General features: G+C 37.9%; 2 protein-coding genes across 15 annotated transcripts in view; one reads left to right on the forward strand and one right to left on the reverse strand.

The window, feature by feature from the left end:
* GPR1 (G protein-coupled receptor 1) overlaps positions 1-11,471 on the reverse strand; it is a 28,238-nt gene extending 16,767 nt beyond the window's left edge. The window contains exons 1-3 of one of the 8 annotated variants that reach the window (XM_026088728.1): positions 11,401-11,471; positions 9,258-9,446; positions 2,750-2,791 (exon numbers count right to left, since the gene is read on the reverse strand). In XM_026088728.1, the coding sequence (XP_025944513.1) occupies positions 2,750-2,784 (35 nt within the window). In that variant the 5' untranslated portion in view covers positions 2,785-2,791; positions 9,258-9,446; positions 11,401-11,471. Of the gene's footprint in view, positions 1-2,220; positions 2,237-2,749; positions 2,792-4,020; positions 5,070-7,975; positions 7,995-9,257; positions 9,447-9,655; positions 9,942-11,160; positions 11,269-11,400 lie in introns of those variants that run through there. The other 7 variants (XM_026088712.1, XM_026088738.1, XM_026088719.1 and 4 more) reach the window with 7 other exon arrangements.
* On the forward strand, positions 11,386-26,138 carry ZDBF2 (zinc finger DBF-type containing 2). 7 transcript variants are annotated; one of them, XM_026088588.1, is made up of 7 exons: positions 11,386-11,474; positions 15,227-15,337; positions 16,126-16,177; positions 16,689-16,740; positions 17,343-17,448; positions 18,279-18,406; positions 22,725-26,138. In XM_026088588.1, the coding sequence occupies exons 3-7, from the start codon at positions 16,126-16,128 to the stop codon at positions 25,585-25,587; spliced, it is 3,201 nt and encodes a 1,066-aa protein (XP_025944373.1). In that variant the 5' UTR covers positions 11,386-11,474; positions 15,227-15,337; the 3' UTR covers positions 25,588-26,138. The 7 variants fall into 7 exon arrangements, with proteins under 7 accessions (XP_025944373.1, XP_025944381.1, XP_025944396.1 ...); XM_026088596.1 differs by having other exon boundaries at positions 11,402-11,474; positions 15,200-15,337; XM_026088611.1 differs by lacking the exon at positions 11,386-11,474 and adding an exon at positions 11,753-11,942.

Below are 26,138 nucleotides of genomic sequence, written 5' to 3' on the forward strand. Positions count from 1 at the left end.
ATGAAAGAAGGCTGAAGATTATGCTACAGTGGGACACAGAGCCCCTAGCACAGGAGGAAAGGGGTGGCAAGGTATGATTGCAGGGAATTCACGAAATAGGAGGCAAAGCTTTTGTCCCTGGGAAGTAAAGGAGGGTCCTGAGTCACTGGCCAGTGTACAGCTCCCACCCATGGAAAGAATAATCTGGGGCAAATCTTAAAAGCCTTACTTGACTGCTTGCTTTTGACCCAAACTAAACTCTAGTGAATTAACAGGGGGGTTGCCTGAGGAAAGAGTACAGAAAAACTCAAGGACCTCATGATTTGGCACCTCAGTCACATGTTTCTTGCTGTTTAAAGATTTCCTCTTTTCTCCAGCTGATAGGTGAACCTTTGCTGAGAAAAAGCTCTTTTAATAGCACTTATTTTGTAAATATTGGGATAGGGTAAATATAGGCCTGTTGCAGAGCAGATCTGCCAAGTATTTTGCTGTAATGGCACATAAGTCTGTGTCTCCAGGTACTTTGCCAAATTCAGTTATTGTAGGACAGTTAATTCTAGGGCTTGTTCAGTACTATTTCAGTAGGACAAAAGAGGAAATTATGGGGTAGATAAACTCCACACACCATCTGCTGTAAAAGGAAAACCTCAGCAAGCAAACTATGCCATTTGCGTTTCCCATCAGCACAGGGTGCATTCTGGAGTGTGCAATGCATTCTGGCAGTTCTGGGGCCGTGAGGAATTGTCCTTAAGGGGCTGTTTCCTTCACCATAAACTAGAGCAGACTTGTGGCTGCTCTAATACGTACTGGGATGATAATTCAACTTCTTCATCCAGAAGCAAGGGAGTATTAAACCTCACACAGCAATTATTCTCACCCTTCCTGCCACTGTGCCAAATATGAAATCACAACAGCTAAGGATCCAGCAGACATTTTGTTGAGACAAAAATTTCCACAGAAACTGATTTTTTTTCCAAGTACAGCAGATCACTAAAGTTAAAAGAGTTTTTTTCTACTAATATGTCCTACCTATATTTTCTCCCCTTCAAATAAAAAGGGCTTTTGCTCTGATGAGCAATTGCCAAATTTGCACACTATAACTAGTATATGCAATATATCTGGGAACAAAAAAAAAGAAAAAAAAGAATTTTACAGAGAAAAGTGCATTTAATCTGAAAGAATTTTTTTTGTTGTTCATTTTATGTTCAAAACTAAATACAGCATTTTATTCTTCTACAGTTTTGATCAACCACAGTGGGAATCCCTGAGGGACATAAGGTTGGGCCCTAAACCTTTCCTTGTTTTATTCCCATCTATGGTCAGACATAGTAAAAACTGGAATGGTGAGTCCTAGATTACATGGCTTTTCAATATATGCTTTCATGCAACCCATTAACCATCACTACCACTTTACCAGCGTCATCTTTTCAGACAATTTTGTGAAAGTTACATGACTGGAACAATGTTCATGGAAAAATTTGTCTCTGGTTTGCTTTTATGTCTTCTTTTTTCTGCTTGGAAGTTGTGCTTTATTTTGCCATGTCATTTTGCTTTCTCAAGGGGGTTAGTTAATGAGGTTTGGGTTTTTTTACTCTGCATCAGGGTAAGTGTGGCAATATGCCAAAGCTATTCTGAAGAGGGACATGCATTCATGAGCATAGAGCGCATGTAGAACTTGCAGAGAAGCGAAACATTTATTTATACCTGTTGGAAAAAGAACAAAGGAGAGCATTTTCATGCAAATCATAGATTCTGGGTTGTCCAGTAGTGAATAAACTAGGTCTATTGAAAACAAATGGGTTTTAAAAGCACTTTCAACTCTTTGATTTTTCTTAAAGTATCCTACAAAAGAAAACAAACAGCAGAGGACTATGGAAACAAAGATATAGAGGAAAAGCCTTCAGAAAGAGATACTTCACTAGCGTTAACTAATGCATAAATTACAGGACAATTAACAAAAATAAAGTAGTTTTAACTTACCAGGATTACAAACAACTGCCTGATAGTTCTGTTAATTATTTCCCACTGCTGGGACCACTGAATCTTATCAAGCTGCCTATTAGTATGTACATATACTCAGATAATCTCAGCACTAAAGAACACCCCAGACTAAATTCAATAGATATTAATTCAATTACGATGCACCAACCATGACTAAGTCAACAAAAAGATATTTAGTATTTCTCAGAGTTAATTTAAGCCAAGCAACACAAGAAAGAAATTACTTATGAAATCACTTACTTGTTTTGAGGATTCAGTTGTTTACAGTTCTGTTTTTTAAATTCTTCACTGTTCCTTTTTCCTCACTATTTGAATTAGCACCTCATCAATTAATATCCCCTCTGGAAAGGCAGAGTTTAACTAGCCGGCAATCAGGAAAAGGGTAATTTCCTCCCTTCCTGTGAAACTAATGGCTACTTTACGCCTATCCTTTTGGTAAAGCTGTAATGTTTACTTCTGGCTTAACTGCCCACTATATGCTCTCGTCAGCAACTATGACTGACAACATTCTCCAGCGACAAGCTTAACCCAAAACATATGATGAAGGGAGGTTTTGCTCATTTAGCCAGGTCCACATCCTCTTTCTACTCAGATATTAGAAATCTGATGAATTTCATGTTTAGTACGTTGAAGAAATGGCAATTCTTCACAAGGCAAAATCCCTCATCTGACTATTGCTTTTGTTAGGCGAAAACACACAAGCACATAAACGAAATTCTACATGTATGTGGGGGTGTTTATATAAATACATAAATATACTTATACATACAAGTTCGAGCAGGATCTTTCAGGGCAGCACTCCATGTAATTTCTGAAAACAAAATTAAAAGGCTGTTAAAGTCTAGGAAATCATGATGGAAAAATATGCAAATGATACATTGGATGATGAAGAACGATACCTGGCAAAAATTACTGTTAGAAATAGCCTGTTTTCCATAGCTTGTGCTTTCATACTTGTGATTTTTCTCATTTTTCACAAATAAGTAGTTACAGTTTTGCTGTGTAACTTTCAGACCACAACTATTCAAATACTGTATTCATATGACAACAAAATAATATGCTGAGATTATACACGTCACTCAGATGATACTTGAAAACCATGGAGTTTTTGGAGGATGCCTTAACAAGGAACTTTCTGATATGTCATGGACTGCTAAAGATTAGCTATTGTTATTCAGTGACTACAACTAGCTAACTTGACAAGACCTGGCAAGAATATTTTTCCATTTTAGCCAAAGTACTGTCTCCTCCCATAAAAAAAAGAATGCCTGTGCTTGGAAAAAATAATTTCAGAGAGAGAGCTACAGAGATTACAGAAACTAAAAAATGCTTATGCAAACTACAGTTCTTTCACTATGTACTCCAGTCTTCAGTGCTACAAACCTGAAAACTTAAAGTTTTCAGGTTTGTATAAATTATCAGGAAGTACTACAGACACTTCTCTAGGTTTTTTAAAGGTTTGAGGAGACAAGCCCTCAGAAAGCAAGCCAAAGTTTACCGTTATGCATCTTGTTGCCCTATGTCGCAATGTGGATTGAGTCAGAAGTCTGGGCAAGGCCCAAAGCCTAGCCAGCCTAGGTTCTCAGAAACCCAAAGTACAGAGATGAAGCTGAGCCACCAGTCTTCAGAATTTTAGCTGCCTCCATCCACTTGGGATCCAAGTGAGGAGTAGAGTTGCCTACACCTGTTCTTTCAAAGGGCTGAAATCTTATTTTCCTTTTAAAGTGTAACCTGGGGAGATGCAGCTGTCATCCATTTTTTATATAACATGTCTTTTGGTTAAAATCCACAGCCTGACTGGGGTTATATGAAGGGGTTACAAACAAGGGACAAGACTCGGTGTCCCAGGGGGTCATTTAAGTTTCATGTTCTGCATTCATCTATTAACAATTCACAGCTAAGTTGTTCCAAGTTTGTCATGACGGAAACAGTGCAGAAAACAAGCAGATTCCCAGGTAGGAGCAGATAACAAGTTCAGGTTCCTCAGTAGTCCGCAGTCATTACTGCTCTATTACTCTATTCAGAGACAATCGCTCTCACCTACTGTGCTGGCTGTGACAGAGCTGCTCTTAAACACTAACAAACTGCAAACAGGGCAATGAAGAGGAGTTCTAATCACCTGCAAAAGATACAGAGCAAAGCTGATGTTTGGTACAAAATTAAGGACAGCCCCCTAAAAATGCACCAATAGACAGGGCACCTATATAGGGCAGTTGGATGATCAAGCAAGGTTGCTGCTTTGCAGTATTACTATTCAAAATCTTAACTATGAAAAACATCTATGCACATGTGGAATCATGCAGCCTGCTGGTACTTTTTATAATACTGTCCAGCCACTGACAGTGCTCAGGGTTCATGAGGATGCAACGGCTCTAAACTGGACTGTAGCTCCTTGCATATAAATGAAGAATGGTTCCTGTCCACCAGTACAAATCAGATCCAAGTCAAGCTCAATCAACTATGGATGCTCTGAAAAAGCTGTGGTTGGTGGTTTCAGCACATATTCATTTGTATTTTTAAAGTTGCTTTTTATAGTCAGCGACATTTGTCAGACTGTTTTTCTGCTTGGTGCATGTAAACAAATTTTTTGAAAGGTCCTGGGCAACCTGGACTCCATGGGAACTTAGGTTATTTATCCATAGAAGTGAATGTGAGACAGGGAGCAGCAATGCAAGCTTCTGCCCACTGCTCTGCATTTGCCCCCTCCTCTGACCACTCTCATGGGAGTGAGCATAGTTCTGCCTCGAAAGCCTACCCAGTCCTTGGCCTCTCTGATGAGATGGGCACTGATTCATCCCAATAAATACGCTGCTTGTGATAAAGGTCAAACAAATTATTAGCTCTGAAAAACAACTTCTAATCAAGAGCTCAGTTCTCTCTCTGAAGTCAACATTAACTCTTCCATTGACTTCACTGAAAGCAAAACTAACGCTGTTTCTAGTAAATGGCCGAAGGGCCCAGGGAAGGAAACATGGACTAAGCAAACACTCAGTCTAAGCAAACACTCAGTTACTCAGCTAAAACCCTAACACTTATCTTTCCCTTCTAGTTCTACTCCTTAAGTCATATTAAGCAGCACAAAGGTTAATTTTAACTCCTTTTCACTTGTAATTATTATTATTATTTTTAGGAAATAGGCTACATGCCTCAAATTCAGCAGCAGTGTGGAAGCAGAATTTGCATAGATTTAGAGACTAGAATTGAAACATTTTCTGTAAAGGCTATTTAAGCAGCTGTTTGTCTTGGGGGCATATTACCAATCTTCTACAGAGATGAGAAGTATATTCCAGTCCTTTGAAGATGATATTATTGAAATTGTTTGAGGAAGACAGAACAATCTATAAAACATTTAGAGGTCTAGAGCTTGGACATCTGACCTTCAAGTATAAAAGGACCTAATACCGACTGGCCATGAGAAACCAGAGTTTGGCACAATATGGCTCAGATGTGCCTGGCTGGATACTCTGCTGCAAGAGAATTTCCATGCTGTGTGTCATTCCTTATCACTCAAGTTTGCAGAAAAAAGTCAAAAGAGACAGCAGTGTTTTTCTCACTCACATTAACGTGCATGCTCACCATTGCTTCACATGACTTAAGGCCAACAGCCATATAGTTTTAAAACTCTGTGGGGAAAAATGAAAGATCACAACTCCTTCATTCTACATGAGCTGGATGCAAAATGCATATAAGGGCTCCACTTTTCTTGGAAAGCGTGGTGAAATCACTGGCATATTTAATTTACACAAGTGAACAGTCATTAGAGAGTAAGTTTAGCTCACAATATACTCAGGCCAAATTTTAAATAACAATCTACTGGCAAATGGCTTCATATTCCAGAATCAGTCCTTGAAAATATTGCGGATTGACCAGAAAATAGAGTAAGAAAAAAAGAACATATTCTTTTTTTTCCTCATTCAATTTTTAGGCCTCTTAACTTTAATTTATAATACAATTGTAAAATAAATGAGTATTTTGTATGCATGTGTTTCTAAAGGCACATACTTTGATGGGAGAGAGTACAGGTTATTTGATACTGCCTCTATTTTGGTTATTGGTCCCATTAATGCTGTACCTGAATACCCTATGGCCAATAATGAATTTATTTTCACATTACCCTCGTGGAGTAGGGAACTGCCACTTCTCCACTTCAGGATGAGAAACTAGGTAATAGAGATTACATTAATCGACTATAGCCTAGATCCAAACCAGAAAGGGAACTCTGAAAACACAGACCATCCTACAAAGTGGAAGAGATTTATGGTTTTATTGATGGACCAGAAAACAGAGACACTAAACTCTGATCCAAAGAAATACTACAGTTCCAATAATAGTATATGAAATACTGAAGAAACATAAACGATATAAATGGCTTTTTGTTCAGAAGRTTTTTTTTTCTCTTTCTCCTTTTATAATTTCAAATTTGTCCCATGAAAAAGGCTCTATACTTTCAAACTACGACAGAAAGAGGTTTCTTTCAAAGGCTGATGTTTTTGCTTATCAGCATTTCTAGCCTAAAATTAAGTTTTATCCTTGGAGAAAAACAGAACTTCTCTATTCCACCTTAACTTCCTGCTTTTTTCTGAATGGGATAAAGAAATCTTTCTTTAAATTATTCCCAAGGTAAAACAAGGTAAAGAGTGTGCTTACTCTCAGATGTAAGAAAATAGTTTATGTGGTTTATTATGGGAACATTAAAAAAATCTAATATGATCTAGAACAGCCAATGTGGAAGAAAAGACAGCTTACTTAACTACCTTGGGAATAAATCTTGACCCCACCTTAATTGACAGCAGAACATCCACTGACTCAACATAACAGTATAAATATATTTGGAATTCCCTGATTCCTATAAACTGCAGACAAGGAAGTTGAAGAAATATTTTATATTCAGAGTCATGTTATATCCACCTGCATTCATTTAAAAGTGGAGCAGTTTCATTGAAGTTGATGGATATAAACATTTAATTCAGAAATTTTCAAGGGGTCAAGGCAGATACTCAACTTTTGGGAACTTCAAAATTGAAAAGTTCTTGAAACACATAATAACTTCCTAAGTAGCTTTGAGAAAATAACCTTTCTGTATCACAAATACATTATTCCCTGCCTGAATAATGGGAATTAATATTTACTTTTGAGAAAATGTCTTGGAGTCCCAACTACGATAGACAGTGAGGTAGGACAGAAGAGAATAATAATCATCTACTGTATTTATTGAAAATGTTTCAAGATTCTGACATCAGCATCTCATATAAAGCCTGCATTAATTTTGGGGAAAAAAATGGTTGAAAACATGCCAATTAAAACATKTTGCCATGCAGATCAAAACTTTTCTGTTCTATGTCTGCTCAACTCATGTTACCTGACTCTGGTTAATACTCAAACCTATCGGTCTATCTGTTTCCTTTGTAGTTGAAGGCTCTCATGTTTTAGAGCTCCCTTCAGCATGGGGAAACGGAGTCACTTTAAGTTAACTGTTTTTCACTGCATTTCACAGAATGTACATATCACAATTATGTGCTTCCTTCTGTTAGTAATTGGGTAATAAAAGATTGTACTTGAAGGTTTTGCAGGTTCTAAAGACTTAATCTGACTGTATCAATAAGGCAATTTTAAATTCTGCATTATTTTTGAAAATAAATATGCAACAATAGCACATAGAGCTGAGAAATTCTAAGGGACTATTATTTTTGAAGCTAAAAATAATTCCATGCACAAGATGAAGGTCAAAGAATATCCTGCAATTTATGACCAGTCACCTGTGGGCAACCCTACCTAGTACCTGACCTAGTCCTTTTATTTGGGCCAGCTCTCTAAAAACACTGGCATAGTTTCTTCAGAGAGATGAAATGGCTGAACTATCATTAGCAGAAAATAGTAATAACAGTGAACATAATACTAAACTAGTTAACATTTTATCATAAAATATATGTTATATGAAAACAGAAGGTTGTTTCAGGTTAAAAATGGGAAAAAGATCTGGCGATTAGAGTTTCACCTTCACTTTAACTGAGAAGAGTTGTACTTTGCTCCACAAGAGGGCTGTCTGGACACCTGTCAAGAGCACAATATTTTCCAATATTCTCTTAGGTACAGTGTAGTTAGCTTTGGTCAAGTAAAGACAAAATTTCATGCAGTGCTAGAGCCATGGAACACAAACCTATCTCAACTGTTGCTTTAATTTATTTGCATCTTCTTTCAGGACAAAAAATCCCCCAAACATGTTAAGTTAAGCTAATGGACAGATTCAAAACAATTACAGCAGTGTTACAGTATGGATTTCAAATTTAATTAAGACTCTTAGTAGCCCATCATGCAGCAAATTTCTGTATGTATATATTCTCTAAAGCACATGTATATGGAAATATATTATTCAGAGCAATTTTAGTGGCAAAAACAATTGTGTAAAAACCATATAACTTTAAAAACATCAGCCCATGAAAACAGGAGTAGGACCTTCCATTTATGGTCACAAAAGGACTTAAGGAGCATTTGCTTCTAATAAGATATGCAGCAAGACTCAAAACTGGTAAAGTTCTTCAAAAAACCTGTTAAAAAGTAAAAGTGCTCCCAATTTACTGAATGAAAGCAAAATATATTTTCTGGGGAAAATTCTTGATCCATACCTTTCAAAAATACTTTTAGAACCCTTTTAGTTTCTAAAGGTTTTAAATTTCCTCCTTGGTCACTGTTCAATCATGTTTAAATTGCAACACTACAGCTAAGTTTTTCGGTTGTCTAAATGGTTTTAACAATTTTAAAACGGTAATTTAATTCATATTTTTTTCATCTTAAGAAGGTAGTTCAGGTAAAAAAAAGAAAAACAGAAACAACAACCTTTAACCTAGACAGTATTCATTAAATTTGGGGATTCATCTAACATCCCAAGACATTAGGGATGTTTTTATTGTTAATTCAGTTAAGGCCCTTATTTTAAAATTTTACAATACCTTGATTACAACACAAAAAGAGGAAAGCCCAGTTTTACACAATGAGAAAATGAGCAAAATTCCCATAAGTTTGCCTTCTTGTAAGACAAAACTAGCACTCTTTTTTAATAAAAGATTTGTTGTTCTTTCCAGCTTGTGTTTTCTTCCAGTACTATGCAGAAGTAAACAGAAGATCATTCTTTAAAAAAAACCATACATTTTTCATAAAAAAGTGAGGAAAAAATATAGCAAAAAGTGTAATAGCAATACGCCAATGAACAGCAAAAAATAGTCTAAGAAATGCACACCGAAGAAAACAAACAGCTGAATTTTAGAAGAGTTTATACTTGCCTTTGACACAGATGAAGAATTCTCTTCTTTATTTACACCTTGAAAACCCTTATCATTGAATATAACTGAATTGATTATAAAGGCAGAGAAGAAATATCGTACAAGATCAGACCACTGCTCCACTTAGTCTGGTATCGGATATTCAACAGTGGCCAGTATGAGAATCTTCAGAGGAAGATACCAAAATCCCTGTAAGGAATATTTTACACTTCTTAGTACTTAAAAGTTTTAATATCACACCATGTATTACGGAACACCCATTCTGCTATAAAGTTAGAAAGATCCTCCTTTCCTGAGCTTGACTCAGAATTCTAAGTGCTCTAAAATCTACATGCGCACTTGGACTGCCTTGAAATTTCCTGTTCTTTTTAGAATCCAGGTTAGGTTTAGCAATTCACCTTTGCCGACATTTGGCAAAAGCACTCTCAGCGTGGCTCAAATCCCAGCCCTCAATTGCTCTCAGGCATTCAACAGTGAGCTCAGATCCTCTGAAGAATTCTACTGCAACAAAAACTAAAGGACAAGTTAGGCTTTTAAGATTAGAATGTATGAAGAACACACACAATGCACCAAAAATTTAGGCCAGTTTCCTGACGGCTAGTTTTACCAACCTTCATTTTCATTGCTACATTCTGTCTTTGCAATCTGATTCCAACCCTTGGAAGATACCAGAGACTTCTTTTAGTAAAAACACCTATTGCTCTCCTTTGTCAGAGGTTGCTTTCTCTTAATGCTTTTTGTAGGTATAATCTTAATATATATTTGGCTAACAGGGGTGGAAAAGCATAGCAAATCAAAGCAAAAATAGAAGGCAAAGCAGTGAAAGGTGTATGGGACAGGTTATGGGAATGCTCTAAATTAGTATAGATATCAGGGAAGATAAAAAGGCTGGAGGCTCAGATCAGGAGAGACAGGAATTTTTAAGAGGAAAGGAAGTTTGTTAGTCCCACTTCAGTGTTCATGCACAAATGTGCTGAGTAGATCTGCTGTTCCTAGAGTAAAGAGGAGTTTGAGAGGAAGGGATGTCTCTCAATACCTTATCTAAGCAGGAATCAAGGTGCAACCTCATAAATACATAAACAGTTAAAAAAAAAACAAAAAAAAAACAAGAAATACTTGACAACACAAGCTTAAATTCTGCTTTGACTGATAGTCCATAAGACAGAATATTCCATTCTACCCTTGCCAAACTATGGAGAAACATTCCAAGGACAGGTTATGTAACATTGGAAGACAGATTCTAAAGCCTTCTCTTGCTAAGAAGCACCTCTGTTTTACATGAGCCATCCTGGAAAAGAAATACCAGTACAGAGCTACACTGAAAGCACAGAAGCCTCACTGAGTTTACTTCGCTTCAACATATTACAAAGGGTTAGCTGGGCCACAGTAACCCGCTAAGCCTGCTATAAATCCATCATAAAAGTAAACTATTTTAGCCTAAGATAACATATTTCAAATTGCATTAGCCAGAAATGGAGTACACGCACATTTAAACAATGCAGCTCAGCTGATATGCAATGATTTGTGCATGTGTTTGAGCTTTCACATACTTAAACCTTGTCTATATTGCACCTGCAGAATTTTATGATGGCTTCTTACCAATCTACACTCCTACCCAAAGAATTCTATTCAAAAAAATAGAATGAGCATATAATTATTAGTGGATACTGTCAGCCTTAAAAGGCAGAAACATTATGCTACATAAACCTAAAAGTCGTATTTCCTTAATTTTTTTTTTCCATCAGTTCAAGTTTTGGCAAGTTCTATGTCATAACAGGCAACAAAATATCACCGGGCAACTTTAGCTCTGCACGGGTGACTTATTTTTTTGGAGCAGTGAAAACAGATCTGCACCTATGCACAGACCACGAGAACACAACAGAAATCAAAGGCGTCCCCCTACCACAGCTCGGTGTAGGGGTCCCGCGAGCCACCGGCGGGGCCGAACCCCCTGGGGCGGCATCAGGGACCCGAGCGCCACCGCCGCGGCTGAGGCACGAGGAACAGCCCCGCCGCCTGCCCGGCCTCCTCCCACAGAGCCGCCGCCGCCGCCGCCGGCCCCGCCCCGTCCCGCCCCGCCGCCGCCGCCGCCACCGCCTCCTCCTCCTCCTCCCTCCCCCCCCGCCGGCCGCGTCGCGCCGACCCGGAGCAGGAAGCAGCGGATGGCATCCCCTGACCCCCGCGCGGCACGGAAGAGCTCCTGGGGAAGTGATGGAGGTGAGGCGGCGCTGGGGAAGGGAGCCGGGCGGCGCCGCCGCCGGCGGGAGCAGCGGCGATGCTCGGGGGCGGTGGAGCGCGCGGCCGTTACGGGGTGGGGGGAGGGGGGAACGGTGCGGCGCGGGAGGGGCCGTTAGGGCCGTTGAGGCGGGCGCGCGCACGCACGCACACGCACCCGCCCAGCTCTGCGCGCGCGGGCAGGGGCGGGGTCTCCGCCGTGGTTAGCTAAACGCCCCGCGGGCGGGAGCGCGACCCCCCCCCTCCGATCTGCTCCCCGCTTCAGGTGGCGCCTTCGCGGGGGCTGGGGCCAAGAAATAAACTCCCTCACTCTTTAAAAGCATATATTTGTACTAATGCTGTTGGTGGGTTAATGTTTTTGCTGAACGGGATTTTTTTCCCCTCTGTTTTCCCTCGTGTCTACACAGTGCTGACTTTCTCAGCTGAAGGGTCGTTAGAGGTATTCGTGAGGTATTTTGGGGGGGAGCGGTTTTGATCGTCTTTTTTGCTCTTTTTTATTATAATTTATTACCTGCAGTAGGCGAATGGTATTGATGCCTTTGACATTTTCATATATGTTATCAAGCACCACTGATTTTTATATGTGTGTTTCAAGCATATTGGTTTTTCTCTTTATGGGTTTCTCTTCTGTTCTTGTTAAATGTGCTTGTCTGAGGCATATTCGTGCTCTGGCTACTGTGCCTCAAGTAACTCAGTAAAACCGAAAAGAAGCATCAGTGTCTAAATACAAAAGAGAGAGTGCTAAAGTAGCCCTTGGGTTATAAGTTAACCAAATCAAACATTTCTGCGTGTAGCCAGTTGTTTTTACATTTGTCACAGTTCACAGGACTTTTTCAGTGGTAAAATGTTTCAGCTGAAGCTTATACAGATATAGTTTACTTTGAACTGTGTTAATGTTAATTTTTAATGCAACAGTTTAAGATATTTCAAGTTGGAAATACCTTAGCAAAGCACGCGTTGTCCATGCAAAGCCTGCAGATCTAAAAAATCCTTTGTAGATGCATAGAAATAGTTTTTCTTTCGGCTAAATGAGAATTGCAGTTAGACTGTCTGGGTTTTGGCAGCATAAACATGGCATCTGTGTAGGAGATTCCCCTTACGTTACTAGACTGTGATTTGGGCATAATGTCAGATGGTAACCTGTATACAGTTTTCATTCAGATTTTTTTTTCTTTGTTCCGTACATTAGTGTTCTCATAAAACACAGAGATAAAGAGAAATCTTCTCTTGTGTGTCAGCTGTGTAGAGAAGTATCTCTGGAAAAGATCTGCTCTGAAATGGTAATATAGCTTGTCAGTTACTAAGTGATAATGCCGACTTACAGGTTTTACTTAGCCCCTCCTGAGTGAGAACATCTCCTCCGTTGAGTCTCCTTGAACTGCAAAATGTTGGAGAGGAAATCCAGCCTGGACTAGTTCAGTGTAGTTATTTTAACGGTCCTGTGCTGTTTAAGGTTACTGTGATGGTAGCTCAATTTAAATGTGCATGAGTCTTTGTGTAACTTGATTTATGGGTGTAGCCTGAATAACTGTATATGATGAATAAGCTCTCAGCAGAGTATCACCATTGAAATTATTCTTTGAAATAAGAAAGTAATAAATCACTGAAGCAGTTATCCTCTCATATTCTGCAACTGACACTGCCTGGCGTCTTTAATTAAACATTTTTATAAATAATGCAGTGTAATCCATTTTGGGGGCAAATTAGAGCAGTGGGATTGGGATAAATGGTTGTGGTGCCCCCTGCTGACTGTGGAATGAGTATCTGACTTTCCTGTTCCTCGTCTTTTCTGGAACTGGAAAGAAGCGGATAGCCTCCTCTGAGGTCACTACACTCCTATTACACTTTGCAGTTGCAGTTGTGTCTTAAGAATATGTGTAGAGTCAGATTTTAGAGATTCGGCAAGTTGACTTCAAGCACGTGGAAACAAGTTTCCATTAAGCATGATTCATTGAAGACAGCCTTGTGGGATTTTTTTTTCTTCACTTTTCCAGTAAAATTCCAGATGAACAGGGTGACTGAGATCTGCTGATGGTATCAAGAAAGCCTTTCTTTGTTGTTTGACGAGTAGGTTTTGCCCATGTTCAGGATCAGACTGATTATCAGGAAATTTCCCCTGGGTCAGATTTTCAGAGCCCCAGGGGATTTTGTATATCTTTTTGAAGTTTCAGATATTGTTTGCCTCCAAGAACCATGCAACTAATGACTAACATACCCTGGCAAGAGCTGTGGACGCTGATCTCTCTTGCTGCCTGACTGGCATACATCATCTTTACTGAAATCTGTGATGCCGTAGTCAATTTATTACTTTTTCAATACAAAATAACAATGCTGAAGTGCTCCATCTTCTTGTAGTTATGCAGTATCTGCCCATCCTGTGCTGGATTTAGACTCTGTTTTAATTGCCTTTTTTTTTTTAAAGTGATCTTTAAGGTCAAAAGCACAATAACAAGTGTACATACAATTAAGTTAGACTCCTGTTCTGAACTGTTATTTGGAAGAGGTTTTATCTCCCAACCATACTTAGGAACAGAGTCCTCCTAGGCAGTTATGTAAAGAACCTAAAACTGGCGAACCTAAAATTGTTCCTGATATGCAAGCTTAGGAGAGGCACTTAATATAGTCAGGAAGGACAAAGTTTCTAAGTACAGGTACTTTTTTTTTTTTTTTTGATGGATTCTGTGGAAAGGAGAGTGATTCTTGTTTTTTCCGTTTTGTTTTGTCTGTTCTTCCCCCTTCCCTCTCCCTCTGCCCCCTTGAGTTGAGCTAGTAGGATATTTCTGGCTGTAAAACTTGCCTTATACTGCAACTGCTATAGCAGCCCTACTACTTATGTTGAGCAGTGTATAGTGAGGGAAAAAGTACGACATTTTTTTTAAAAAAAATCACATATAGTCTAGTGAGACTAATGGTATAGGCCTCATATAGGAGTGTAATATCTTTTCTACATACGAGAATGGGAAAGCAGAAAGGAGAGAACGGTTCTTGTAAAAACAGTTTATAAAAAAGAAAGAGTGAGTGAGTTGAAACCTTAAGTTTGTTATTCTACAGTGACATATATGTCTGGTAAGCCAAGAGCAGGTCTAAGAATTGTTAAGTTCTGAGTTTTGAGATGGAATGTGGTGCTTTCGCTGTGATGCTGGTGACAATGATTATGGAAATTATTTTTACCATGTCTCTGTTTCCCTGTTTGTGATATGGAAATGATACTACTTCACTGAGTATGTAATGATTAATTTATGAAATGCCTTGAACATCTAATGAGCTGTGAAAATTCTGGTTAATGTTTTATTGCAATATTTAACTAGTTTACATAACAAAAGCAAAAGAAAGCATGTTTTTAGAGCAGGTTCATGAATTGTGCCCAAAATACATGCATTTCAATTTGTTTAATATTGAGGAATTTGTTTTCTGTTATTATAGAAATAGAATTAATTTTGTGAGTACTAGGATCCAAAATCACAACATAATAAATGTTTAATAAACAGGGACTATGAGGAAGAAAGGAGAAACAAGGTTATTTCAGGAGGAACAGTTAGCACTTAGGAAGGAAACACTGTCAAAACAACTTCTGTAATGGAAAAGAAAGATGCTCAGTGGACTTAAAGACATTTATTCATTTTATTGACTGACTTATTTGCAAAATGGTACAGAAAAAACAACACGCTTTAGAGTGTGGAAAATGTGCATTATTAATTGTATTTTAGAAGGCTCTTTAACTTCATTGTCACCAGATGGGATGAGAAGAAATAAGTGTCCTGTGCTGCAAATGGCCTCCTGTTCAACATCTACTTTTTGCTAGCTGGGAATCACCTTTGGTGGAAGAAAAAAGTTGATACACCAAGGTTTGTACTAGAAAGTTGACTTTATGTTTGTATTCTATAAGGTAAAGGACTGTGTGAAACTTGGAAACCTTTTGTGTTTAGGTGCCCTTAAACTTATAGTTGCATGTTGTTGCAGTCATATTTTAATTAAAAACTCTGGGATTCATTGTTGGTTTGCAGATCTTTTGAACAAAAACAATTACTTTTCCAGCCTGGATGACTATTTTTTTGGTTGTTTTCTTGTTTGTTTTTTATTAACAACATACATCTTTCATCTGTAATGCAAATGCAACTGAAGAAGTTGTCATTTAATAAATTTGACAAAGTTACTGCTTATTAACCTAACAGTCTAAGCTGTATTTGTAAGCAAAGTATTTGACTTTGCTAATTAGATCAGAAATTGCCCCATTCTCCTGTCAAAGCTAACATGCAGCTGCAAAATTGCCATCAGAGAAAGACTTCTGTTCCACTTTACTTCCCTGGCAAATGGATTGGTTAAAATAGTTTGCTGCATGTGAGCCAGCACTGGCAGGTTTTCAGTTGCTGGCACTGGCAGTCATTGACAGTTTGCAGTCACTCAGAAGTTGTTTGATGGATAGTGTAGAGCATTGTTAAATAGAATATGAGAGTAACCTAGCAAAGCAGGAATTGCTTTTTGCAGAACAGATACCTTTAAGTTAAGCATTGATCTATAGCTGAAACAAAACTGTACTTCCTAAGAGCTTGGGCATGCTGAAATTGAGAATGAGGTAAAGCTTTACTATGTGTTTTATTTTTTTATTCTCAGTTGCTATGTTTTTGACTTACAGATGTTTGACAGAGTCAAGCCATCTGATGAAGTTTCTGCTTCTTCCACACAAGGTGAGTAAGTTAAAGTAGATATTATTGCATTTGTTCTTTTTTCACCATAATAATTAATATTAGAAGTATTAGTTCACCTTGTTTCAATTGCATAATTTGATTTCCTAAATTTCAGCATGGAACTTGGATGGAAGAAGTGACTTCTGAATCATCCGCATAGTTTCCATACAGATGCAATTTTCTTGTCATGCTGTAAGCTGTTAAAGATATGCAGCATTTTTATCTTGGTGATCATGGGTGTAACAGTCTAAATGTAGGTTGCCTAATCTTGATCCCAGGCAAGTCAATAGAAAAGTTTCCACTAACCTCAACCAAGAAAGGGCAAAGCTTATTTTATGAAGCTCATAGTGGATTTTTGAGGACAAAAGAATCTCTGTAGATGTTTTCTTGAACTTACTAAATTTTTTATCTTCCTTTAAAATACTAATTGTGACAAGTACAATGCAAGGGAAGTAACTAACTGCAGTTAAAGATCTTGACTTCTGTTTGACTTTCTGTATTTTTGCTATAGGAATGGAAAGACATGGTGTTGAAGGCTCTCTACAACAGGAGAGTAATAGCAGGTGAGTTAGATGATGATCTAACTGGCATGCAACTTACTGCTTACATGAAGTAAAACAGGAAGGATGTATTTTTCAACGTTGTCTGTAATCTTATGTAATTGGTGACAATGATACAATGTAGATCAAGTGCATGATGCCAGCATACTAGTAAAAACTGTGGGGAAGGCGCACTATAGTGCCCAAAAGCTAATATCACTGGATGTCAGAATTTCTTGGTCTTCAGTCTATTTTTATTTCCAAATACTAAAAAACACAAGGATGAAAAGATGACTCTGCCTCTTTCTCGAGACACAGTTATTGTCAGACTATGGCTGACTCAAATTATAATTTGTGTTCAGCTGCACCTTCAATCCCTGTTATCCTTCATTCTGCTTAAAAAAAAAATGTTTTCTTTACTGATATATGTTTGGGAATACTTTAAAAATGTGTAATGCTGCTTGTCATTATGATTTTGAAATAGAAATCTTAACGGTGCAAGTTTGTTCCAACTGCATAGTATAACATAGATATTCAGAATTTTTATGCTAGGCACTTGAACTAGCAACCCAACAGTTCTCATTTTCTTACTGAAATGTCTTGGTAATATTAACTTCTTCTTTCAGTTTACACACAAGAGGACAAGAACATCCTGGGCCTGGTGTATCCACCACGCAAAATAGACAAGGATACTGCAACTGCTGCCATATACACTACAGTAATCTTGAACAGGTAGGAAGGCTGCTGCATAATTCAGAAACAGATAGCAAGAAATACCAGCAGGATTTATCAGCTTATAAAATGTCAGTCTCTACACTGAAAAACCAATACTGAATGGAAAATAATAAATTTGTCAATTGCACAATGTATGCACCCATCTCATCTCTTAAGTATTATAAAGAAGCTGGTTGTGTTACTTGCTTTCTGCAGTCTGCTTTTCTAAAGTGGCAGGCTGCTGTGCATTGCAGCCATTAGTTTTATTTCTGTGGCTTTATTTTTGAGATCTGTATAAATTGTAAAATATTGGGGTTAATATGTTAGATATCAAAGCTGAAGCCACTTGATCAGATATTTACTTTTCTGTTCTTTAAGTCTACCTTGGTCTGTAGTCTTTTATGCTTTTGTTAATTAGAAAGTAGAAACCTATTTCACCCTGTATGCTCATGAAAATTCTTCTTTGAGTGAATTACAGGATGTTTGTTCATACGAAGTTCAAAAATATTTTTAATCATTTATAGATATACTTAGATGATTTGTACCAGTCACAAGTTTTGTGAGCATCTCGCAGAGCTGCTGATTTAGGTTCCAACTCAGCAAGGTGTTTCAACACATTTTAGGCTTATTTGTGATTCCCTATTGTGACTATTCATTAAATTTAGTTGCGTATTTAAGAATCTCACTGAATCAAGGCATTAAAGCATAGAAAAGACTGAAGATTTTACTTTTTATTTAGACTTTTTTATTGTAACAGTGTTTATATTCAACCTAGGAAGCCATCTTTATGGAGATATCACTGTGTTAACAATAGTATTAAATTAGCGATATGTTTCATCTTTCATCAGCATGTTTTCAGCTCCCAGCACAGACATTTTACCACTTACTGTAGGAATCGTATGGGTACCAGTAGTTTGATGGAGCGTTTCCTGCAAGATGTTTTGCAGCATCATCCCCACAGATACCATGACAACAGGTATAATACAGATTTTTTTTTTTATTGTGTGTAGAATGCATATGTTGTGAATACTTATTTCTGTTCCAGCGCTGAGCAGTAAATTTTGCCCATTATAGGTAAACTTTTGTATTGAGGCAATTTAGAAAAGAATATATTTACATAAACATTGTCCAGGTAGATTCCTTTTGTGTTGTCTCCCCACTTACTTCCAAACTTTGTTTCATTACTTAATGATTTGATACAGCTTTTTGATAGCAACTGGATGTGAAGACCTAACAAAAAGTAAGAATGTGTGGGTCAGCTAGTATGTTGGTAGACTGTAGAGCCTGATGCATGTTTACAAATTCTTATAATGTATACACTGTGAACTTTATATATGTATGTGTATATTTAGCAGTATATTTTATGATATGTATTGAAAGAGTTCATAATTTTGGGTTCTTGACAGTGATTGTTTGTGGATTATGTCAGGTGAATATTTATGTTTATTTTTTTTTTTATCCTTCATTATTGTTCACACATTCAGTTAATGCTTATATGAATTACCTTAATTGGCCAATTCATTCATGCTCATATTTTGAAGTGTTCTCTTCATTCCTCATGAGTGTGTTCAAGAGTGATAACAGTGTGAGTATGTAGGTTTGTCTCTGTAGAACCACCAGCTGAAATGAAATCAGATAAGCCTCACTCCTTGTTGTTTTGTTCTATGAGCTGATCAAAAATCCCAGTCTAAGCCTGGTTTAAGTACATCAGTTAGTGTATCTTGATGTAGAACTTTTTATTTCTTTTCTTTTCTGGTATCCTTGTACCTACTTGTTTCTTCAGCAGTTTGCTTTTGTTGACAAAGGCTTAAGTCCACAAATAATGTGTTCTGCAGTGCTCAGGTGAAGTACTAGGATAGATCTGACGAACAGATAGAAGTCTGTTTTGTCTGAAACCAATCATATTGATATTATCAGGGATGTGGCAGAAAAGGCTATTAGGCATGTCTGTGACAAATTAGCCTGGGACACGAACACTTCACTACAAATAAATTTCTAGCTTGAAAACATCCAGGATTTTTTGCCATAAATAAAATACAGGATATACTTTAATGCAATAACCATGTGAAAAAGGCATGTATCTCCTGAGCTGTTGCAAATTGAAACTTATTTCATTTAGTGAACAGAACCTGCTAACTGGGAAAAACAAGCTATCCGTGCCACCTAGAACGTCTTTATCTTTTCAGAGATCAGCATTATATTTGCCACCCTCCAGTCTTTTGTAACCGTAAACGTATTAGTAATAGAAAAGTTTTGCTCTGGCACTTTCTTTTCTTTAGACTCTCAGCCTGTGGTTATACCCCATATGCATTACCAGGAATAAAACCCAGGACTGTGGCAGGTATCAATTAAACAACTTTTACAGTGAGGAGGAAAAATATAATTTGGTATCTCAGCGATGTCAGTTTTGTGTGGTTGCTTCCTTTAACCAGCAGAGATTCAGCAAACTCATCCATCTCTTCTGCAAGTTTCCTACTTCTGGTGTGCATGAGCTGTGCCATTTACCACTATAGTTTTCTTACCTTCACTTAAATTGTTTATTATTACAATATGTAAGGGTATAGGCACATACACATACTTAGCCCCCAACACACACTGTTTTTATGGATGCAGGGGCAAGTATATGTCTTTTACATGATTTCAAACATCATGTAAAATTGCAACGTTAGCTAGGCATGGTGGTCTTTATCTTCTAACCTCTAGAAAGTAACCAAAGATAAAATTTTGCAGTTTCAATTTCAGTATTTAGGGTTTGGACTCAACCTCACCTATGGAGCTAAGCAGTGAGTCTGTAATAATTAGCATCTTTTTTTGCGTGTGTTAGTGTGGCTTGCACAGACCAGAGGGGTCTGGAAAAGAGATCTGGAGATAGTTCTTGTATGCAACACAATCTGCAGCACTGTTCGCAGAAAATTTTGGTGCAAAAAACTTCCATCACAGTGATTAACAGCTCTTTAAATTACCCCAGGAGTGGGAGGGAACTCTCTCTAGAATTTTGGGGGCACAACAGCAAAACCAGAAGGGACCAGCTCTTCTTTCCTGAACTATCTCCATCACACTTGATTGGCAGCACTCTGCTGAAGAAAAAGTAAATGTAAAACTGCAGGTTTGCAGGCACTGTAGCCTGCACAAATACTTACGACTGCAGAGAAAACAAATAATTCCCTTGTATCTTTATATTATAAACAATAGCTATTACAGCTATATAGATTGCAAATATCTATAGGAGACATTTACTTTTTCTTCAGCAAAGACCTCTGTTATTCATTCAGTCATTTTGTTATTTCTTATTATCATCTTCTTATGCCACAGTTTTATTTAACAGCTTAATTAACCCATTTAATATCATGTTGTAAGAGAATAGGAATGCAGAAGTCATCAAGTTCCTGCATCTCAAATATAACTTCTTGATACAAAACTTGTTGATACAGTTAATTGACATTTTCTCATTATTCTTCTATATATTGTTAAACAAACTGATTATTCTTTTTACCTTTCATAAAAAAGAACATGATATTTTAAAAAGAATACGTCTTTACTGAACTACGTAGTCTACCAGTTGTGATTTACTTAACTGCTGACTGTTAGTGGCTCTGTAGTTCTCATGAATTGAATAAATAGGAATTTTGGCACTCATGATATTTAGCTCAGGTACCCTGTGAAGCAATCTGGGAGCTCTTAGTAATTGTTTTTGAGAGGTCACAGAGAATGTGTGATGTTTCAGAAGGATTGGGAAAGAACAAATGTAGAAACCGTCATTTATTAGTAGGGGCCCAGAGAGGATCTTCTTATAGATGTCTTTGCTTAAATTGTAGCATTTCCCTGAGAAACGAATAAGCAAACTGAATCTAGAAGATAATGAAGTAATGAGTAACAGTTACTGCTGATTTATCAGAGCAAATCATGTCAGGCCATTCTAATTTCCTCCTTTAACAGGATAACAGACCTTGTGAATAGAGGAGAACCATCTTGATGCCATCTACCTTGTGTTTAGCATGGTTTTTGACGTGTTCTTGTATGAGGCTTATAAGCAAGCTAAGGAAAATGTGATTGGAGATTAAATGATAATAAAATGAGTATGCAGCTCGCTGGAAAACTATTCGTAACTATCAGAGAAAGAGAGAACAAAATACAGTAGTGGATCACAGCTGAGGCTTATTCCAAGGTTTGAAGTAGGTGGCTCCAGGTACGATTTTTTTTTTTTCGTGGTCCTATGTATGTTTCTTCTGGAAACTTGCACTTTTAGTAGTAAATCTTGTCAACTTCAAAGGAAATTACTTTACAGTCAAATTTACTCCTGATACTTCTGTGGGCAGATGAGTGCACCATAAGGGAGTTGGTGGAGGCTGTCTGCCATGTATTAAAGTAAGCATCCATATGACTTTTGCAAGGTCTGGTTATAACTTTCAGGTGAAGGACCCTATTCTCTCTTCAGTTATATTTACTTAATTTTTTATTATTTTCATTGGATTTCCCAATTGTTACACAAATTGAAGCTTTGTGGATTCATGTGATGCATAAGAGAAATAGAAATCCTGCAGAATTAATGAAACAGACATATAGACTATTTAATATCTGTTCTGTTAATTTTGCAAGAGATAAACACATTTGAGGTGGTCCTAAAGATAGGACTTTTAAAGAATATCCGTTGTAGAATATATAAAAATCTGCTGTTGTTGCAGTGAGATTGAACAGTCATGACTAGGCTTCCTATAGAAGTGAGTCTGAAGCTGGGCAATTTCTGTGAGAAGCAATGAGCATGGGAATTCCTTGTAGTATGTGCAGAGTTCCTACTGAACAACCACGTTCTGTAGTGAAAGGGGTGTTTATATTCAGTAGTATTTTTATGGTATGCAATATTGTAGTGTTCCATTTATTTGCAGCAACTTATTATTAATTGTAGTTTTACCAATGAATTAACTTCTTTATAAGCTCACAGCTTAGAACAAAGAACACCGCTTAATCTTGCCTTGCCCTATTTATAAAATTATAGTATTGTCTCTTTGGCCATTCTTAATAGGTGCATGAACAGGGTAACAAACTAATGCCCAAATTGCTGTCGTTAGCTTTGTGCAGCATTTTCTCACCCTTCCCCTCTCCTTCCTGGCACTTTTTTTTTTTTTTTAATGGAATCTCTGAATCTCTTTACTAAAGTAGCAAAGCTAGTAACCTGATTTTACTCTTTAGGTGTGATGCACTCTAGGTAACTATTTATTTTGGAGGTTGTTTGTTTGTTTACTTTTGTTTGAAAAAATTTAAGTGTATTTGCAGTATTTTTTTTTTTTTTCCCCTAGACCAACCTATGATGACATACCACTCCCTGTCACTCCAGAGACTGCTAGGAATGCTTGCYTATCTCCAGAAGATGTAGAGAAAAAGAAGAATAGAAGCAGACAGGAAGCTTCCAGCAAAGACCAGGAGTCCATCAGTGAAATGGGATCTTCTGCTCCATGCCTATCTCATAAGGGCACAAAGGAAACTTTTGTAATGCAAGCATTTATTCAGAAACTAGAAAAAGGACAGGAACATATTACAGGAATGTCCCAGCAGTCTGTGGGCATTTGTAGCAGTGAGAAATGGCATACCCTGAGAGATGCTCAAATTGCAAATCATAGCCATGAAGGCCAGTTTACAGCTGTGAGCCCAGTACCTCAACATTTTTCCGTCAGTCCTTTAATTCATAGTTCTTCTGTTAATCCTAAAACAGTAAAAAATGTTAGGAATTTGGTGGCATCAAATATGATTCCACATAGTGGATATGATAAAAAAAGAATGGAGGTATGCAGTAAGGATGTGTTATTGAACCCATGTTTGAATCCTGCTCTGGCACTGGTTAACCCAAAAAGCCCTTCAGTTTCACATCAAAATCCTATGTGTCAGAATCCTATGTGCAGCCCCAGTGATTCTTTATGTATTACCTCAGGTCAATCTCTCTTAAAACGCGATGGTTTACAAACTCAGGGTGAAACTTTGATGTCTGACTTCCATCTCAGGGATACTGTGGGTATCAACAGCTCCCTAGATCTTGGGACATCCCCACAACTAGTAAGATGCAAAAAAATGAAGACAAACAGAGATGATGAAAGTTCAGTGGATGAAACTATTGAAGATGTTATTCTGAAATACTGCCATGGAACTACTTCTAAAGAACTACCTTTCAAAGAAGAAGAGAATAATCCCTGTTTAACTTTTTCTTCGCTTCTGGACCATACTCATTTAGAGGGCTCTGAAGTGAGTTTTAACTGTGATGCACTTATTCAGTCAGGAACAGACTTACCTAAGGCAGCTATAAAAGATATAGAATTCCTGAAAGAGGTCCAAATAAGCTTGCAAAATAAAGACTATGGAACACAGCTCTCTTCTGTTTTAAAAAGTGAGTCAATGGAGCAAATACAAGCAGCAAAACAGGATGTGATAGTTCATACCGAAGAACCAGTTCTTCCAGCTCTGCCTCATGTGCCTCCTTCTTTCGTGGGAAAGACTTGGTCTCAAATAATGTATGAAGATGATATAAAAATTGAAGAACTTGTGCGTGATTTCAGGGAAGGTCGTTTTCGCTGCTACTTTGACAGTGAATCTTCAGCCAAATGTGCAGGGAAGAGAATGAAGAGAAAGAAACAGAAAGATGAAAAAAAGAATGATACTGTTGAGGGTAATAGAACAGAAAGTGCATCAGTTAAAGCACTGCCAGAATTCAATGATGCTTTAAGTGGTGGCTCTGATTTTGATAGCCCATCTTTAGCCTCAGATACGCTATGCAACCCACAAATTCTTAAAATGCCTAGGAAAAGGACATGGCGCCTGGCTTCAAGATGTCAGGTAGTTAAAGTCAGCCATGGCACCCAAACAAGTCTAGTGAACTACCCTGTAGCAAAAAGAAAAATGACTAGAAGAGAACCCGATCCAGCTGATCAAAAAGCAAACATTGTGTGGCCAGAGAATGAAAACACTCCAAACATGAAAACTAGACTATGTGCCCTTAAACTTCCTGAGTCCTATAGCAAGATTATGAGCCCTGTACAGCCCAAGACAGTGGTCTATGTGCTTTCATGTCCAGAGATTAAACAGTGTAAAGGTAAACCTACAGATATTCCCAAAATGAGGAGAAATCGCAACTCCACAGATAGCAAGGACTCTATAAGGTATAAATATAAACAATGTTCTTTCAAGTATTATGACCCACTGACAAATCGAATTCTGAAAACGCCTCCTAAGAGTACAGGTGGAGAAAAGGCCAAAAAGCCCTCCCATGTTCGACAGCTTTTCAGAAGTCTCAGCTTTGATGCAAACATGAGGAAACTAGCTGATTCACAGAGAGAGGGCATGCCGTCAAAATCCTTTAATTGGTCAGACTTCAATAGTTCATGTTCAGTATCTTTCCTGCCAGATCCAGGTAAAGGGAATGATATAGCCTCAAGTCAAAAGACAGATGGATCTTCTGTTTCCACAGAAAGATCAGATTGTCTGGTATCTGGTCACTCTGAGAACTCTTTTAAACACCTGGCCATTTCACCTTTGAACTCTCACCAGTCTCAGGTGGAAGCAGATGGTAGATTAACTCCATTTAATGGTAGAGCTGCCAAAACCCCTTTGACCTCCATCAGGAGTGAGCGATTAGAGAGAGAGAATCCAAAGGCAAGATGGAAGAGAAAAGAAGGCCCTAATAAAGAACCAAGTTTTTCCAAAAAAGCTGCAGGACCTATGTCTGTCAGATGTACTGTTGGGAAGAGAGGAAACAGAGTAACCCCAGGCAAACAAACTTCTAGAACTAAAAAACAGCAAAAAGAGGGGATAAGAAGGAAACTCCCTCCTCGTGCCCAGAAATCTTCTGCCTTCTCCATCTGTAGGCACCAGACAAAGATGACTACAGTGGGAAAGCACCTTAAGAAAGAAAAGCCTGATGCTAAAAAATTGAAGGTAAGGAGGAAACCGAAGAGGACCTTTCTGAACTCAACAGTTATCACAGGGATTCCTGAAAAGCGGCAGAAAGTCACATCGGGATCCTTTCCGAAGAAGCCAGAGCAAACTTCTTCCAAAATAGGGAGCTGGGAGGTAAGTGGAGATAGGGGTCACCCTAGCACTGTGAACCGACCCTCTAGAAGAACCTCTGCTGTACCATTACTTCGAAACTGTCTTGTCCTACCAGGTGAGAGCTAGCCACCAAAACAGTGACTCTTTTATATAGCCAGCACCTGGAAACAGATTGAGGAAGAGGAAAGGGGGGAAAAAAGGTGGTCATAGGAAAAGCAGCTGAAGTGCTAGAGCTGCAGAAAGTGCAAAGCCAGTCTAATGTGAAACAAGTACAACTGTAAACTAAGCGCTTGTTCTTGTAATATGGGCACATTACGTATTGCACTGTTCTACTGTGTAAAGCTGCAGAAGTTGTGTATTTGCGTTAAAAGCACTTAGAACCCTATTTACAAGACTTCATCTATACATCTGAAAAATTACAAGCTTGAATGGTATCATATTGGTTTTTATGATATTACCAGTGCATAATAGTGCACTATAATAGGGTAAATTAGGAGCTGTATTAATTAGTTGTACCTATTCTTTTTTCCACCTACTTCTAAAGTCCATAAAATGACTCAGTTGTTATGCTCAAAATTAAATGAAGATGTATTAATCTGGGGTGAATTATATGTATGTATTTTGTGTTTGTGTATATGCACACCTCATTCAACACATAATATATCATATACTTCCTA

This window comes from Apteryx rowi, unplaced genomic scaffold, assembly GCF_003343035.1.
Source record: "Apteryx rowi isolate R43461 unplaced genomic scaffold, aptRow1 scaffold_12, whole genome shotgun sequence".
Classification (NCBI taxonomy): Eukaryota; Metazoa; Chordata; class Aves; order Apterygiformes; family Apterygidae; genus Apteryx; species Apteryx rowi.